At 45.8% G+C, this 18,246-nt stretch overlaps 1 protein-coding gene across 1 annotated transcript in view; it reads left to right on the top strand.

Annotated features, from left to right (window-relative positions):
• The window catches only part of kif26ba (kinesin family member 26Ba), a 77,813-nt gene extending 60,593 nt beyond the window's left edge, over positions 1-17,220 (top strand). The window contains exons 9-28 of the mRNA XM_041937682.1: positions 218-334; positions 1,287-1,473; positions 2,039-2,237; positions 5,426-5,597; positions 6,327-6,659; positions 6,760-6,936; positions 7,443-7,581; positions 7,756-8,017; positions 8,114-8,215; positions 8,459-8,586; positions 9,095-9,274; positions 9,456-9,766; positions 9,941-10,622; positions 10,924-11,867; positions 12,067-12,299; positions 12,672-12,824; positions 12,943-13,157; positions 15,121-15,386; positions 16,337-16,487; positions 17,072-17,220. Coding sequence (XP_041793616.1) covers positions 218-334; positions 1,287-1,473; positions 2,039-2,237; positions 5,426-5,597; positions 6,327-6,659; positions 6,760-6,936; positions 7,443-7,581; positions 7,756-8,017; positions 8,114-8,215; positions 8,459-8,586; positions 9,095-9,274; positions 9,456-9,766; positions 9,941-10,622; positions 10,924-11,867; positions 12,067-12,299; positions 12,672-12,824; positions 12,943-13,157; positions 15,121-15,386; positions 16,337-16,487; positions 17,072-17,220 — 5,100 coding nt within the window. The remainder of the gene's footprint in view (positions 1-217; positions 335-1,286; positions 1,474-2,038; positions 2,238-5,425; positions 5,598-6,326; positions 6,660-6,759; positions 6,937-7,442; positions 7,582-7,755; positions 8,018-8,113; positions 8,216-8,458; positions 8,587-9,094; positions 9,275-9,455; positions 9,767-9,940; positions 10,623-10,923; positions 11,868-12,066; positions 12,300-12,671; positions 12,825-12,942; positions 13,158-15,120; positions 15,387-16,336; positions 16,488-17,071) is intronic.
• The last annotated feature ends 1,026 nt before the right edge of the window (positions 17,221-18,246 follow it).

The raw sequence follows: 18,246 nt of genomic DNA, 5'->3' as shown, positions 1-18,246 counted from the left end.
TTCAGAGCTGAACTGGTACCATTACTGATACAGACATTTAAGAAAGGAGGCCACTAAGAAATAGTGGCATTAGCTGTAATGCTAGCAGTGTAGTGCCTCCCTCCCTCCCAAGTTTGGTCTGAGCAGATTTTGTCATAGATCAGTTTGAAGTTGAGAGAAAATAAAAGATAATGAGGTACTAGTCAACTAGTGTGTGTGTGTGTGTGTGTGTGTGTAGGTTTGGGGAAAAGAGGAGAACCTTAAGGACTTGCTGTCTGAAGTTGCTACAGGCAGTTTACAAGATGGACAGTCTCCTGGAGTCTACCTGTGTGAGGACCCCATCTGTGGCATGCAGGTATAAACACACCCACCCACACCACACACACACACACACACCCTCTGCATCTTACAGTGACATTAGTATATCTAGCCTGGCTGCTTTAGGTTAAATTCTGTGAGTGTGTGTGTGTGAACAGCCTAGGGACTTATATCAATATACTTTGCCTTTGTTTAGCCTCAGGCAGTTCTCTGTTGTCTCAGCTATTGTGGGATGTGCATGCTTGCTTGCACACACACACACACACACACACACACACACACACGTTCCATTATAGCTGCTTTTCTTCCAAAACAAACAGGGCATCTGTTCGAACACCAGGTTCATTCATTCATCTGTTTTACTTGAAATACGGTTTGTGCTTCTTGGGCGAAGTCAGAATGAAAGAACAGTGTCAAGTGCAAAAGACGTGAAGACACAAACACAAACAGAACAAATGTCGTTTTCTGTTTGAATTTTGCATTTACTGATTGCTAAACAAGCCACTCTCATCCCCATTTAATTATTATCATCGTCAACTACAAAGCAGTCTGAATGGTGTGTGTGTATGTAGGAGAGTGCCAAAAACGACTGAGTGACAGAGGGTGAGCTAGTGTGTGTGTGTGTGTGTGGCTTCAGTTATATGTTTATAGGATTATAGGGTCTGATACAAGAACATCTGTGTAATCCTTAACTAATCTGACATAATCTCATCAGTAATGATATCCTGCAGTACCACACACTCTCTCTCGCTAACCCTCCTCCTTCTAACTCATCTCTGCTCTCCTCTATCTCTGTCTCACATACCTGCAGGCAAATGAGAAAATCCTTTATTTGAATATGCCAATCAGTCCTCTAGACACAGAATCCTCATCGTGCATAATATTATCAGTGTAGAGACACTTGCCTCTTGTCTGGCTCTCTGTCCTTCTTTATTACGCCTACATGGGCGATATTCACACAATTTCTCCTCATCCCAAACGTTCTCCAGCTCCAGAATCAGTCTGAACTGCGTGCTCCGACCCCAGAGAAGGCCGCCTGGTTTCTGGACGCAGCCATAGCGGCTCGCCACAGTAGCCAGCGTCCAAACATCACAGAAGAAGAACACAGGAACTCGCACATGCTGTTTACGTTGCACATATACCAGTATCGCATGGAAAAGACAGGCAAAGGAGGGAGTAAGTTCTGCTTCTTCTAACAATGTTATTACTGTTATTATTGTTGACACCATTTCTAGTGTAATTATTACAATTAATACTCAACATCAAATTAACTATCACAGCTACTACAGTATTTGTACTGCTGTCATCATGTCACACATCACCTGCTGTGAGTCCTACACCTGATAATCACAGTAGGATAAAAGCAGACATAAACATGCTGTTTACTATTAAAATAATGTTTCACCACATGGCGACAGAGAAAGAAGAGAGCAAGCGCAACAATGACACATCAACAGCTAATGTGGATAAATAGGAGAGGTGTGCACACACCTATCACAGGCTGTATGATCCCTCTATAGACTCTGTGTTTAGTTTAATTCACGCATGCACTCATGTTTACAGAAATAACTGGTAACAATGTGCAGGACTTTCACCACATTACTACACTGAAGGCTACATTCATAGTTGTATGCCATCCATCTGATCTATCTATGCTCCTGAAAACACACACAGAAATTGACGTTTTACGATCCTCTTGGCTTTCCTCCTCGGTTTTTGACACACTTTTTCACTTTGCTAGTGTCAGGAGGTCGCAGTCGCCTCCACCTGCTGGACCTGGGCAGCTGTGATGCCAAAGTACTCGGAGGAGGAGGAGGAGGAGGAGGTGGGAAAAACAGGGAGAACTCTTCACCCAGCTCGACCCCTCTGTGCCTTTCTCTATCTGCCCTCGGCAACGTGATCCTCGCCCTGGTCAACGGGAGCAAGCACATCCCATACAAGTAAGGTGGTGTGTTTAAGTGTGTGTACAGCATATGAGAGGAGGAGGAGAGGGGAGGAGAGGAGAGGGGAGGAGAGGAGAGGAGAGGAGAGGAGAGGAGAGGAGAGGGGAGGAGAGGAGAGGAGAGGAGAGGAGAGGAGAGGAGAGGAGAGGAGAGGAGAGGAGAGGAGAGGAAGGAAATGTACTTAAATGTTTTGAATAAAGTAGGGAGAAGAAATTGAGGTAGAAAACAAAGAGGAGGATAAGGTTAACGGTTTGGAGAAGGAAGTGTGGAGGGAAGGGTGAAATGGTTTTGAAGCTGGAGGAGAGGAGGAGAGGACAGCAGCTGAGAGATCTCTTAAATTGCTTCAGGTTTTGGGGACTTAATGTTATAAACAACAACAGCTGCTGTTACATATTCATCACATCCATTTTCCTGGTTAACTGACAGGCAATGAGAGCAAAGGAAAGCAAGAGAGAGAGGGGGGGGGGACAGAAAGAGAGATAGACAGAGAGAGAGGGAGGTAGAAAAAAATTGCTGTTGTAAGTAATGTATGCTATATACAGGATGTACAGTGTATGGACCAAACTGTACAGTAATTGTCCTCATTTTAACTTTCCCTCTATTTAATTCCTCTTTTCTTCCATCCTTCCTCTTTGCTCTTCCACCTCCTTCAGGCTGTGTCGCTTTGTGCTTCTTGCTGGGTTAATTTAATCACCAGCTTTTGCATTTACATTGCAAAACAACCTCCTACCTAACACTGAAGCTGCAAGCAAAGCTGTGCAGAGTCTGGTTTGGCACTGGTGACTCAGAGTGTTGTTGGATTGTGAGGGGATTTGAACTGGTTTAACCACGTATGCCGTGTTGCTGCCACTGCGCTCGAACCGAGGACTGAGAACACAGCGATGGAATCACAAATCCCTGCTAACATGCATGTCAGCGGAGAGGGGTGGAGCATGTCACTACAGGCTGTAGACAGCAGAATATAGAAGACCAGCAAATAGCTACTGAATAAAAAAAAAAAGGTTGTTAGTGTACCAAAAATAAAAGAAAGAAGGGGCCGTGTCGTTACACAGTACAGGACTTTGGAGGTGGCTGGCAGTTGGAGGCAAGGATGTATGAACGATATATAACAGCACCTTCAAAATTAGAGAACCAAGACCAGAATCAACAGAAACGCTTGCAACTCTGTGAGGCAGCAGTGTGCAGCAGTGCTTTGCGCTAAATGCTAACATCAGCATCCTGACATGCAGATAATACAATCTAAGCCTAGCATGCTGAAATGGCCTAATTAGCATTAAAGATAAATCACAGTTGAGGCTGATGGGAATGTCATTAGTTTGTCAAGTAATTTGGTCATAAAGCAAAATGTTGAGAATCACTCCAACATGTACCAGAAGTTGTGCCAATCCATCCTGTAGATGTTGAGATATTTCACTGGATAAATCAAAATGTTGCCCTGCTGGTGGCCCTGGAGGGTTCATGGATGTCACATCAATCCATCTAATAGAATAATTTCAGTCTGGACCACAGTGATGGAAGACGGACTGGCTGACTGACTGACTGACAATGGCTCGACCAAACATGCTGCCATACAGTTTGAGTCCAAAGACTCTGTTCCATTCATTTAATCACTTTTAAAGGCTGAGTTTGTCTTCCAGTGCTTCATTACTTTTGGGATTGGGTCCCATCCTGTTCTCATAATCCCAGCCCTGTTCCAGTACTGTTGCTAGGTAACCGGTGATTCTACGCCAGCTGATCAGCAGAATATTGGACATTATCATGCATTTGTAGCTTTCCAGTTCGAGGAAAAGAGACAGTTGTCTGTCATCACAAATTCAACACTCTGGCTCTTGCCCAGGCAAGAATCCAAGCAACTCTTGGATTGGAAGACTTGGAATCCAAGTCTGCAGACAGTCTGCAAAATCTACGTTTCAGCCACAACATGCTCAAGTCTTCCCACATTCACTAAACATCAGCCTTTCTCATTGGGGACCACTACCCATCTGGTTTGCTGTCTCTCTCTCCTGGCAAAGCCCCCCTAAATTTTCCCATTTCTGCTCTTACTCCTGTGCTATCCGGAGCCTCTGTCATACAAGACACTTCAGAGACACAGTCAGTTGTTCTATACTCTAATACACAGTCTGACAATTGCAGTTCTTAATAGGAAAATCCAGATGGTTTTCATTCATTAGTTGAGTTATAAATAAGTAAGGACGACATGTTTCACAGTGTGGCTTCCTCAGGTGTGCTCCTTCATGTTAGTTCCTTATAAGAAAGGTGATTTAGATGCTGTACTCAGTATAGGCTCTATAGGCTATAGAGCATCAGCAGCATGTTACATACAGTCGTCCTTCCTGGTAAAAAAAAATAAAAAAGCAGCTCAGGCTGAAAGCACTTGAATTAACATGCAAATGAATACTGCATGAGTCATGAATTTACCTACATTAATCTCAGCTAGAGATGGACTGAGGGAGAGAGAAGAGGTTTGCTGAAGCCTGAGGCGGCAAACAGAGAAAGAACAAACGGGCGGAGAGGAGTCGAGCATCGACGAGAAAGAGGAGGTCAAGATAGGCGCATGTACATACTTGCGTGTGAGTGTCTGCGTATGTGAATGTACACATACGTACGTGTGTGAGACATGCCTGCAGGCTGTGTTTTTAGAAAAGGGGGACAGCAGCGTGAGGTACTGGGCCACAGAGGAGCTTTACTCACTGTCAGCCTGCAGGCCTCAGCACACACACACACACACATATACACACATAAGGCTATGAATGATTGCAATAGCCCACCCAGGAGAAGTCTTTTCTTAAACACACAGCCTACTTTTACTCTCCCATCTGTGAGTATAATCTCTCTGGGACACAGATCGTCTCCCAATATTAGACTGCATAATATCCAGAGTGCTTCTTTTAAGACTTTGTTAGCTTTAGTCCTGAATAGCAACCTTTCATATCTTTTAGCAGCCTCAATCAATACACATAATCAATAATTACATTCATTTATATGAATATGTTAGCCCAGTGTTTTCCAGTGTAAATTGAGAAAAATGTCCAGTGGTCTTGCGACCAAGATGAGCTGTTAATAGTCCTCTGTCAAATGCCAGAAATGTTTGGGCGTCTGTTTGAAAATCTACCAGCTTGGAGTGGCTGTGTGCATTTCCAACATGTCTGTAGTTCTCACATCTCAGTGTACGTGTGTGTTACTAGGGACAGCAAGCTGACCATGTTGCTAAGGGAGTCGCTAGGCAACATGAACTGCCGGACCACCATGATTGCTCACATCTCTGCCTCACCCAGAGATTTCTCAGAAACCCTTTCCACCATCCAGATTGCTTCCCGCGTCCTCCGCATGAAAAAGAAGAAAACTAAAGTCACCGTGGTGAGTTTGAACCGAACCTTGATGCTTCATCACAGCTGGGAGATCATTTCTCTTCATCTCATGAAAATAAAACTTTAGCTCCATCAAGTCCAAGATAAAGACAATAACAGTCACTGGGAAGATAAATTAAACAGATGGACAAATGAAACATATACGTACATGCTGCTCATACTGTAATCATCTTGACATTGTACTGCATGTTTTATTTCTGGAGTTCGTGTGAAAATCTTGGCTTTACATAACTAACAAGTTGAAATTACTTTATTTCAACTGTTTGAGCTGAGTTGATTTCCAAACATCATGCATATTATCACCTCCTCTCCCTTTCCATCACGTGTGCCTGTAGTGCTACTGATACACTCTCACCTCTCATGCTTATTTCAAAACTGTTCACATGGAGAAAAGGGGGTGAAGGCTTCAGAGCTCTAAAAATAAAGCTCCAACTTGGCAAAAATGAGGTGATGAGATTTTAAATGCAGTGGTGGAAGTAGGAATAATTCAATTAAAGTTCTTATCTTAAATCTGTTATGTTACTTGGCTAGAGTGCATGTTGGTCCAGGATCTGTCTGGATCTCTCTCTTCTCTATCTTTCCTGTCTCTCTCTGGTGTGAACTGCCAATTAAAGGCTAAAAAAAATGATAAAAACCGCTCTCTGCAAATCTAAAAACGGAATATTTTCTCTCTCACCGCCCTACTCCGCCTCCTCTTTCCCTGTCTGTCTCCCCTCAGCAATACACCTCCAGCTCCTCTGGAGGAGAGAGCTCCTGTGAGGAGGGTCGCATGCGTCGTCCGACCCACCTGCGACCTTTCCATCCCCGTGGTGACACTGACTCTGACCTTCCGCTGCTGCGACTGTCCAGTGATCCCGACGAATACTCGAGCAGCGAGCAGTCATGTGACACGGTGATCTATGTGGGCCCGAATGGGGCTTCGGTGTCAGATCGGGAGCTGACGGACAATGAGGGACCACCAGAATTTGTACCAATTATTCCAGCTTTGCTTCGAGGTAAATCGTCAGAGCAGCAGCAGACGCAAAGTCAGGCAGCTGGAGCCCAGAACAAGGTAACTTAAACATATTTAATCTAGACAAGCAGCAGCAATGAGAAGAACATTTGATGAGGAGGAACATTGTCTTACGTCTCTGTATTTTCTGCTCCAACAGGTGCAGTCGCAGCCAGAGGACCAGCCCGGTGGCCCATCTCAGCCCCTCCCGCAGCCCTCTCAGTCACTGCTTGGGCAGCCATTGGCTCCTGTCCCAGAGGAAGGAGCTGAGTGCCTGAAGTGCAACACCTTTGCTGAGCTGCAGGAGAGACTGGACTGCATTGATGGCAGCGAGGAGGTGATGAGAGTCCTCTGTCCTTCTTTTGCTGTTGTTATTATTTAAAAGGAAAGGCAAATTGTTCTGTTAGGGTGATGCGATCTGCATTTGATGGCATATTGAGAGTTTGGCAGGTTGTTTGACAAGCTGATTTATTCAAATGGAAAAAAGGATTTTGTCTATATCTGCTTAAAATGTTCTGCATGTACCTGCAGAACCTTTTGCTTGCTCTCACAGCTTATTTGAAGTGCCAATTTTCTGTCCCTTTCAATAACCATGTGCTTTGAATTGTGTTGTTTTGTAACACAATTGAAGGCATCCATTTGAAAAGGCGTTGTTGTGTTATTTACATTTCGCTAACGCAGGTTTTTATGCTGTTAGCAGCTCAAGTGGTCGTTATTATTCTCATCCACCAGCGACGTAGGTGGAAAGCTTTTCCTGTGTCAACAGTGAAATCAAACTCAGGTATTCTCATATAAAGAATGGAGCCTTGTTTTTTTCATCAATCACTCTGTTTCTATGTTCAGGTGGCAAAGTTCCCCTTTGAGGAGGTTCCAGCGAGCAAACAAGGTGCTAAACCAGAGCCATGTCCATCTACAGCTGTCCCAGCCCCAGCTCCTCCTGCTCTACCCTCTGCTGCTGTGTTGGATACAGAAAGCAAAACAGGTCACAGTCACTGGTTATATACACTGTACTGTACATAGATGTTCCAGCACCTTTACTTTTAGAAATACTTTGCAACCAAAAACTGGCTTTGAAGTCACCCATCGACCAGTGTGACAATTGTTCTCAGCATTAAGGCCCGTTTGACATTTGTGGAAAACGCTGTTCTGTCTCCAGGCTCTGCATGTGCTGTAGGAGGTAAAGCGCAGTCCTCTTTGTCCTCAGCAGCGGCAGCAGTCTCCAGGAGGAGGACCAATGACCAGCAGCTGCAGGACATCAAGGAGGTGGTGGAGGAGGCGGAGCTGGCCCAGACCATGATCCACAGCCTGACTCAGAGTTCTGCTCCCACCATAGTTACGAGTACCAGGAGCGTTACAGGAAGTAGCAGCATCACCTCTCACCCCCTGCACAGGGCCAAGAGCTCCCACCTGAATGACAGGTGAGGACAGGTGGTGCTTTGTGCCACTGTGAATTCTATTCACTAAGTATTTGACTTTAGCTGACAAGATGCCTCATATATTGTTTCTCTGAACAGTCGTGAGAGTCTGAATGTGGGCAGCAACGCTGACGGGAAGGCACGCCCACTAGGATCACCACGACTTGGTATTGCCAGCCTGACCAAAACCTCAGACTACAGGTAAGGTACTTGCATACACATTAGCAATAATGCTGATTTTCATTCTGTTTTAATAAAAACTAAATTTGGACTTTAATATATGAACACAAACTTGTTTTATAATTGCTTATACTTCTGTTATTATTGAATCATCAAATCAAACCATGAGCAGCAATGAAGGAGTTGCATGCACGCTAAATGTGTAAGAAGACAGCAGCACCAGAGTCCAGCTCCATAGTGTTTGATCCTTGTGTTCTTCCTCAGGCCCCCGTCCTCTCCCTCCCAGCGGTGTAAAGTGTACACCCAGAAGGGCGTGATGCCAGCAACGCCCCCTCTGTCCTCACACACTCTGGCTCAAGACGGCCAAGCCATAGACATTTTGACCTCAGACAGTACGCATCCTTCTGTGTTTCTGCTTTAGAACTATGCTTGTAATGAAACCTTGAAATAGATATTTAATATTTATGATGATTTATATCATTATTATTACTATTTGTCCATTTTTTGTTTCCTTTCCGGTGTTATTTTTCTCTTAGTAAGTCTGACTTTGCCACACTCTGTAGAAATGGGTATTCATATCCTCAGTAAATCCACTATACACAGTAAATCTAGAATATTTCTATTTAATTGACAGAGTTTCTGTTTCTGTCATTTGTTTTCCTGTTGTGTAACACATGCTATGGTAAGACAGTGGTACAGCTTAAGTCTCAATAATGTATAAACAGTCTGTTACTGGGCATCCTTACATGTTCTTCAACTGTTAATCCCTCCTGCAGGTAATGTTATTGCTGTTTTATACCAACAGCTTCACAAGGCATGGTGTGATGCCAATTTTCTTGTGTTCTGCACTTGGAAAATAACAGTAATTACGACGCCAAATGTCTGTTTCTGATTCTGCAGACAGTTTGGCTGCAGACAGCGGCCGGTCCTCCACAGAGTCCCTGCTGTCCAGGACCTCTCCGGTGGGCATGAGCCCACAAGTCCGAGAGCCAACCCCGTCTCTGTCTGCCAGCCTGGGCTCAGCTGAGACACTCTGTGACGACGATGTGCCGCCGATACCCTTGGATACGCACAGGGATGGTGAGATGCTGTAAAACCTTGCTATTTTTACACAAGGGAAGGGGGGTGGGATGCAAAATAAGTCATATGAATCATATGAAATCCTCAGATTCATGATGACAAATATGTACCATACTAAGCAAGAACAGGAAATGAACATATTTGGTAACTTGGTTCTCACACTCTCCACTTGCAGCCTCAGGACCAGCAGTATCTGTCGGAACAGTCGGACCCCTCTCGCTTGGGGAGGATGAACTGGTTTACACTGTGGCTTCTGGAGGTGTGGACAATCTTGATGCTACGGCTCTCATGGAGACTCAGGGCCTGAGCTGTCGTCCAACAAGCATCATCAGCTTCAGCGGTGACCGTTGCTCCGTCGCCGCCCTCGCCTCGGGCTCGCAAGCTGTCAGCATTATCAGCGGTGTTGCTGAGGATGGAGCTGTGGAAGATTTTTACATGCCTGTAGGTCCTGCAGTAACTTCAGGGGTTACAGAGGTTGTTGCCATGGCAGAGGTTAGTGTGACTGACTTACTTTGCATTTAGAGTGACTAAGAGTGTGTTCTAAAGATAAGATTAAAATTCACATGTGAAGCATATTTCTTTTCACAAAATGCTTTACAGAATCAGCAGTAAATGACTGTTTTTTGGATTTCATGCCACACCTGACTGAGCTGTGTCCTGTCGTAGGTGGCCATGGCCAAGCTGCGGATAGAAGGTGAAGCCTTAGCCACAGTGATGTCCAACTGTGGTTCACCTGTCTCCTCCTGGATGAGTGACCTAAGTGTGGGCAGTGAAGCTGACCAGTCTCTCCACAGCTTCAGTCAGTCCCAGAGCCAGCAAGGGGAGGCCCTGGCTGAACCTGAACCCATCCAGAGCCTTTCCTTTGGAGTGGAGGGGCTGGGTGGTTACGAAAGCCCGAGAAGAGGGAGCCTGGAAGGAGAGGTGGTGCTGTCAGAGAATGGGAGTGAAAAGGGAACTCCAACTAAAGACAGACTGAGGAAACTGCCTCCCTCCATGGCTAAAACGAACATCCAGATTCTGGCAGGACCTGGTAACTTCTCTCCCTTCAAGACCACCATCAGCGTGCACCCATGTGTCGCTGTCAAACCAATGGTTGTACAGGAACCAAACATCCTCTTGTCACCTACCAAGACCGTCTTAATGAAAGACCCAGGCAAATTTAATGCACCGCTTTTAGCTTCTATTTCCAGTGAAATGAGCTTTGAAGACCCCTGGTTGAAGCGTGGCATGGAGGAGGGGAGGTCCAGGGAGCTTGTGTGTGAAGTGAAGCCAGGGAAGAGGGAGGTTGAGCATTCAAAGAGCCAGGCTGGAGGTGGGGCTGGAGACCACCGGAGCCTCTGCAGGGATGGTAAGCAGGGCTAGGCTGGGACGATAATTCAGGTTGGGAATCTAACATCAGTCCAGGCCAATCGCCACAACAGACCAAGTGCTTTATGAAAATAGTCTACTATTTATGCCAGTAACACACTTTTCCAAAACACACTTAAAAACTGTCTCCAGTTTCAAGAGTTAGTCAATTGCACTTCCATAACTAAGCCTCTTTTATGAAATGTTTTTTTTTGCACCTGGCATTTACGAGTATACGAGTATAAACTGGATTCTTAAATTAACCACACGTTCTTTCTTATTTGCTGCTCTACCATCACCAGGTGGGGATCAATGCAGCTCTAGCTCAGGTGGTGAGCTTGTGTCGTCTCCAGATTCCTTCAAGAGAGTGGTGGATGGCTGTGAGATGGTGGCTGTTGTTGCCCAGGGAGAAGGCCTGACTAGCATCTACAGCCCAGATATCCACCGCACTGCCAGCCTTCCCCGCGGCTGGCACCGCCTCAACCGCCACGACGGCTTGGACAGCGGAGTCGAGTACCGTAACCTCGGCGTCACTACTTCAACTCCCTGCAGTCCCCGTGCCACGCTTGACCGCCGAGGATCCGCTGGAAAACAGGGCTTTTTCTCCCACAAGAAGGGGGGAATCCCACCTCTGCCACCAGTGCGGAAATCCAGCCTCGACCAGCGGAACAGGGCAGCCAGCCCTCTCCACCAACCCAGCCACGTGGCCTCATTACTGGGCAGCTCAGCAGATGATGCAGGAGTACCTGGATGCGGCCTCACAGGTGTCAGCAGGCAACGAGGCTCCAGCATAGACAGCAGTAGACTTTTCAGCGCCAAGTTGGAACAGCTTGCAAACAGAACCAACTCTCTGGGTCGGGTCCACAGCTCCCACGGTGGTTCCCACCACTACGACTGCTTCTCTCTGGAGAGGGGTGGCAGCCTGAGAGGGGGAGGAGGAGGAGTGAGGGGCGACAGCACCATGCCTCGTACTGGGCGCAGTCTCACCCGCGCTGGATCTGTATCTTCACCTACTGGAAACAGCAGCAGCCCCGCTTTCAGTGCCGGTCCCGGACCAGGCAGTGCTCCACAGTCGCCCGCCAAAACCAGCAGCCAGTCAAAGATCTCAGCGGTCAGTAAGCTGCTAATGACCAGCAGTCCCAAGGCCAGGAGTCTGTCTGCCTCCAGCACCAAGACTCTGAGCTTCTCCACCAAGTCTTTAGGCCAAGCCTCCAGCCGCAGCTCCAGCCTTCCTCCTAATGGAAAGGTAGAAAGGAATATTTCTTCACTGTAAAAAAAAAACAAGCTTTTAACACCTGTAAACTCCATGACTCTGCTCATCAGACAAAAGTCAGTTTTACACAAGAAGAAACACAGAACATACTTAACAATTACTCAACAAACTCAAGCCGTCACGGCCTCTGTTTCTCCTTCCACCCACCTAAGCTATTGTTCTGTTTCCTCAGCCCCAGAGCTCAGTCCAGGGCCCTCTGCAGCAGCAGGGACCTTCCCCTGGATCCTGGTCTACCCAGTCTTTGAGTCGCAGTCGAGGCGGAAGCCTGGCTGCTAAGCTGCCTCTGCGGGCCGTCAACGGTCGAATCTCAGAGCTCCTCCAGGGAAGCGCAGGCTCCCGTTCCAGGAGTCTTGCCCAGGGAGGGGGCACAGATCCAGGAGAGGAAAGAGGAGTAGGAGGAGCAAGGTGAGTCGGTTTTACTTTATTTTTATTTCACATTCCAAATATTGAGCAGAAAAGTGCAGAATCATTGTGGTCTTTGCTTAAATTGAGTTCATTAGCTGACAGTAAATGATGTACAAGTAACATCATATTTGGGTTATGTAAGAATATCATCAGTTACAGACATGGCATAACATTTACAAATGGTTTGGGGGGGTCCTGATGGTCTAAGGTGCAAGCTTCAAAGCCCTCAGTTCAACTTTCATTCAGGAATTTTGCTGCATGTGATGCCTTCTGCTCTCTTTGTCAACAGTTATAGCAAGATAAAATGCCATTAAAACAAATTCAGAAACTGTCCATGGTTTAACCTATTTTGTCCTGTTTTCCTATTCTTAGTGGAGGGGGGGCTGGAACAGGAGGTGGTGGTGGTGGAGGTGGCATGGCGGAGGAGAGGACAGCAGTGGTCCAAACGCTGCCCTCCCCCTACAGCAAGATCACAGCCCCCAGAAAACCACACCGCTGCAGCAGCGGCCATGCCAGCGACAACAGGTACAAGCTCACTTAGAAATGTCACATTTTACATTTCCACAACATAGTTTTGGTGCTGCTTAAAGCATCTGATGGTTTAATTTTACCTTTGACTGTGATCTCGTTTTGCCTCTAACAGCAGCGTGCTGAGCGGCGAGCTCCCCCCGGCCATGGGTAAGACGGCCTTGTTTTACCACAGTGGAGGCAGCAGTGGCTATGAGAGCATGCTGAGAGACAGCAGCGAGAACACAGGAAGCACCTCCTCCGCTCAGGACTCCCTCAGTGAGCACAGCTCAGCCACCACCTCCTCCAGACGGAGCTCCAAGAGCAGCAAGAAGAGCAGGAGCAACACAGGTCGCGATTACACATTTAAACCTGTTTTCTAAGTATTGCTTTATGACCTGAACTAGATCATAGATGGCAACAAGAAAGACTTCTGAATCAGTGAACACAATCACAATGCCAAATGCAAAAATTACTATTATCGTTCATTTTATCCTGTTCTCAATATGCATTAGTGTTTTGCATTCTTTCAGGACTAATATTTTAAAGCAGAAAGGCACCTAAAAATATGAATCTTTCATTCTGAAATCCATAGAGGTGAAAGCTTTGACAAAATGTGATCAGAAGATAGAAGATAGAACTAATAGAAAGAAAATTATAGACCTTTATGAAGTAGCACAGTGAGAAAGCAGTGATCAGGTCAGGACAAAGTGAAGAAAGCTGTGGTTGCAGAAGGAGACAGGTAGGAAAGGTGACCCTGACCACCCATCTGTGAAATGGTAAAGGGAATCTGCTGGTGTGAGCTGTAATGAATATATATTCACCAGAACTCCACCCAGAGAGGCTGCTAATGGGCCCCATCAAATTACTGTCCAACTATGAGGAAGGATATGTGCAGAAAATCAAATTGGATAGAGGCAGCTCTTCCCATTGTGTTTAAACCGGAGCAACGCTCTCCATCCATATGCATACTGAGGTGCAGCCTCACCTCCTGCCACGCAGCACAACATCTGGATTTATTCTCATTTTCCTTTGACCACAACCGATTCCGTTCCTCAAAGAGAGCATTCGCTGTCAGACTGTCACAGGAAGACACAAAGGCAGAAAGGATTTCTCTGTTTGTTGCACGTGTTCGACATGGATACAACAACCCAGTCCCTGCTCAGGCAGACAGAGTATAAATAGTGGAAGAAAGGGCAGATGTGCCACAGACTGAAGCGACTGAAATGTTAATCACATCTCCAGCTGAGTCTCTCTTTGTGCTTGATTTCCATTAGATCGGATTCACCAGCTCTCTCTCTCGTTTTTTCTTCCACGTCTCCTCCTCGGCGCGTCTTTTTTCATCTTCCTCTCACACATTTTCAACCTCATTCGTCCAGCTCTCTCCCTGCAGACCCGCGTTCTGTCTCCGTCCACTTATTTTCCGCTTCCTGCTACGTAATGAAGTACAAATGTCTCTGCTTGACCTCTCGGTGCCACACTGAGACCAAAAGACAGCTGCAACCTTATTAAAATCACCACTTTCTCTCGCTCCTGGACCTTATCTCTGGGTTCCTGGTGAATCTGATGACTCTCATTCCTGTCGACATGGCAGGCAATTTCTATGCAAAGCGTGTGCACACGTACTAGCGTGTGTGTTCATTCTAGCGTAGTGGGCAGATTAGAGAGTGACCTGCAGCTGTTATCTATGGGCTTCATGAACAGAGTCGAAACTTTTTATCTCGCTTCATACTCTATTATCTGTTGCTCGTTCCCTCTCTGCTTTTTCAATCGCTCAGTACTTTCCTTTTGTTCTTTCCTTTCTGCCTCTCTACAGCGATTCATCCGTCTCCCTCTCTTTCCTCTGTCACCCATCTCAAACATCAGTTTGTTGTTTCACGGGTGGTTATGTACCAGACTATTTCTTGGCCGGGTACAATGACTTCCTGCTGGTTTGTTGATGCTGTGACGTTACCAGGCAACCATTACATAATATAAAGATAGGCTAACTGGCAGTAGCCTTAAATTGAACTGACAGACACAAGAGTGGTATCGATCTTCTCATCTAACTCTCGGAAAGAAGGCCAATAAGCATATTTTCAAAATCCACAAACTATTCCTTTACTGGTATCGACTACAAAGACAATGAAAGGATGGAGTACATTTGGAATTAAAGAAGAACTACTTCTTGTTTTTTTCATGTATCTGTATGACAGTGTTAGCTCCTACATAAATGAATAGGAGAGTTTAAAGGCTACAGTATGTAGCATTGAATGTGTTTCTGTCTGAAATTGCTTAAAACTCTTTTATTATCTTCGCTGGTTTGTTCGTTCAGGTCTCCAGCGTCGTCGTCTGATCCCAGCGCTGACCTTGGACTCTTCCTCATCCTCGCCTTCTCACCGCTCGTCTAAACAGGCCATCACTTCCTCTTCTTCCTCATCCTCCAGCCCAGGTGCATGCTGGGTTGATGGTCCGCTTGGGCCCCCAGCTCCCTCGAACATCAGGGGCGCGACTGCAACGACAGAAGCCTTTGAGATCAAGGTGTACGAGATAGATGACGTCGAGCGACTGCAGAAGAGGAGGGACAAAGGAGGGAGCAAGGTGAGGGAGAGAAAGGAGACACTTTCACATACAGGACAGCTGGGAAAAGAGTAAGATAAGGCAGGAAAATGGGTGTAACAGAAAAGAGGGAGCAGAGAAAGCAGGAAAGGGTTAAAGAAAGGAGAAAGTGTGTGAGGGGACTCTCCTGTGTGGTGGTGACATGGATGCGGGGAGAGAATTCAAGAAGCTGGAGAGCCAAAGAGCGGAAAAGGAGGCCCAGAGGGCAGGAGGCATATTGCACTTGGTGTCAGTGAAACTGATATGAGCAATAATAGTGGGAGACATTAAACAGCAAGAAGTGTTCTGTTGGACACTGTTGGCTGGAGCTGCAGAAGAAAAGAGATACAGGAAGCTAAGGGATCTGAAGGAGGGAAGAGAGCTTTAAAAATTCAGCAGTAAGGATTTTCACAAAATGAATGACTCAACATTAGCAATAAGTTCTATATGAATAGTGAGTCCCCCCCCCCCACCAATAAATCTACACTGCATTTCCATCCGTGTCACTTTCAAAGCATATTTAGAAATTATTATAAATTCCAAAGATTTAGCAGAATAAAGAGTGGCACAGCAAAACTCTAATGTAAATGCAAATTAATGCACGGTGCAGGTTTCTGGGTTTCTTCTCTTAAACCTTTATGTGTTCAGGGGAGGGAGCATTGTGAGCTTTGGGAAAAGCGGTGAGAGAGAAAACCATGAAATATAGATCTTCCCTGCAGCGGCCGTAAGAAAGCCACTTAACCCCCGACTGCTCCAGCGAAGCTGCTCAGCGTCCGAAAGTCCTCGTCTGCCGTCACACTGAGAGTCGATGAGGTGTGAATGCGTGTAGCTGCGTGAACGTTCAGCAGGCAGCTTCTGACAGAGGGCCACACGTGTTTCAAGACACACTCCTCCAGATAACTAAAGGTGAATAAATAAAATGTCTGTGTGTCTGTCCCCTGTCCGCGTGTCAGGAGGTGGTGTGTGTCAGCGCCAAGCTCCGTCTGCTGGAGCACCGTCAGCAGAGAATCAGTGAAGTCAGAGCCAAGTACCAGTGTCTGAAGAAGGAGCTGGAACAAACCAAACAGCACCTGATGCTGGAGCCACACAAGTGGACCTCTGAGTGTAAGCAGGACTCTGACACATCCAGTGTCCAGTGTGTTATTGAGGAAGTTCATTTTATGAGTAGATTAGAATAAAAACAGAATCAGTATCACAAGTTATCAAGCATATGTCTATATTTTCTCTTGTCAGTTGTTGAAGAGTGTTGTGGCAGTGACCTATGACCAATGAGCTATTATTTATATCACAACCAATTGCTGTCTGAGTAGGATTTAAAAGCTTACATCTGGTGGTATTCTTAATTTTCCTTATTGCCAACAAATCCAATGAAAAGACCAAAACCAACAAAGCATTAGTCGGTTTCAGTCATTTCCAACTTTTCTGTTTGTAGCTTGCCATCCCATCTCATTCCATCTTTAAAAATGAGTCACCATTATATAATTTCATTTTCAAAAAAGTCTCAGTGTAGTTTTTAGGTCTGCTGAGGAGCATTTCCAGATGCAGGTTAACACAGTTAATCACATGTTTGTTGTCAGTATGAAAACTGGAGAGTATCACCAGACTTAATCACTAAAATCACTGATATACTCAGAACCAAAGTGTCTGTGCAAGGTGTGTTAGTTGTTTTTCTCTGTCTGTCTGTCCAGTTGAGCTGCAGCAGGCCTACGAAGTGGACTCTCTGGAGTATCTGGAAGCCCTGGAGACTGTGACGGACAAACTGGAAACCAGGGTCAACTTCTGCAAAGCCCACCTCATGATGATCACCTGCTTCGACGTGTCCTCGAGACATCGGTAGACAGATGGAGGGACGGAGAGCTGGAGGACAGAGCGACAGACACACAGCTGGACATAGTTAACATTTGGACCCTTTGCCCCCTGATTAATCACCTTTAGAAAATATCTCCTACACTAATACATCTCATTGGATGACTTGATAGTTGGAGGCAGGGATACGGGGATGGACTGGCCGCCTCTCATCCTCATGTTTCCTCCAGTTGTGCAGTAGACAGAGGGACAGATGGATGGAGAGATGGAGGGATAAAAGGAATGGAGATATATAGAGATATCTAACAGGCCAACAGACAGATGAGTCCGGAGAGTTTTTCTCCGGACTTGGACACAACCTCAGAAACAGCCATTAAACAGCTTTTAATGGACAGGCAACTTTGAATCAGCTGCCCAGAGGGGCTGACAGACAGACTGAAAAGAAACATCAAACATGCCACACGGCTTCCAGAGAAGTGAATAATTGGACTGCTGAGACACCTCTTAGACTGAGTCAAAGATTCAGGACTGTATGCAGAGGAAAGGAGAGGAGAGAGAGGAACAAAAACTGCCTTTTTTTCCAAAAGGGATAAAAAGAGGTGCAGGAGTGGAGAACAATTTCCCATCTCCCATCATTTGTGAAGAGCACTTTTTGGAGCCAACGCAGTGGAGAGTCGTTGGCTGTGGCTGCAGAATGGCCTGGTATTGTTGTGCAGTTAATAAAAGAGACTGACAAGAGAAATGATTTAGATAAGTGCCTTGTGAACATTTCAACAATACCAAGACCAGTTCTCTTTCTCTCTGAATCTGTGTACATGCAGTAAGTATGGTGCTAGCATAGAAAAACCCCACAAAAGATCAGTGTCCTTGGAAAAATTATAGCCATTTCTAAATGTGATGTTTTACTGTGGCTCAGTGTTTCACCATATCATAAACTAACTGATGCTGTGTGTTCAAACGGTCTTTGGTACACTGATGCAAGAGGAGAATGAATTTAAACTGGATCCCCGACTAAAGAAGTTAAAGAAGACCCACAGAACATGGAGACTAGCACCAA

This window comes from Chelmon rostratus, chromosome 1, assembly GCF_017976325.1.
Source record: "Chelmon rostratus isolate fCheRos1 chromosome 1, fCheRos1.pri, whole genome shotgun sequence".
NCBI lineage: Eukaryota > Metazoa > Chordata > Actinopteri > Chaetodontiformes > Chaetodontidae > Chelmon > Chelmon rostratus.
The sequence above is the reverse complement of the archived record's forward strand: the minus strand, read 5'-3'. Positions and strand labels throughout refer to the sequence as shown.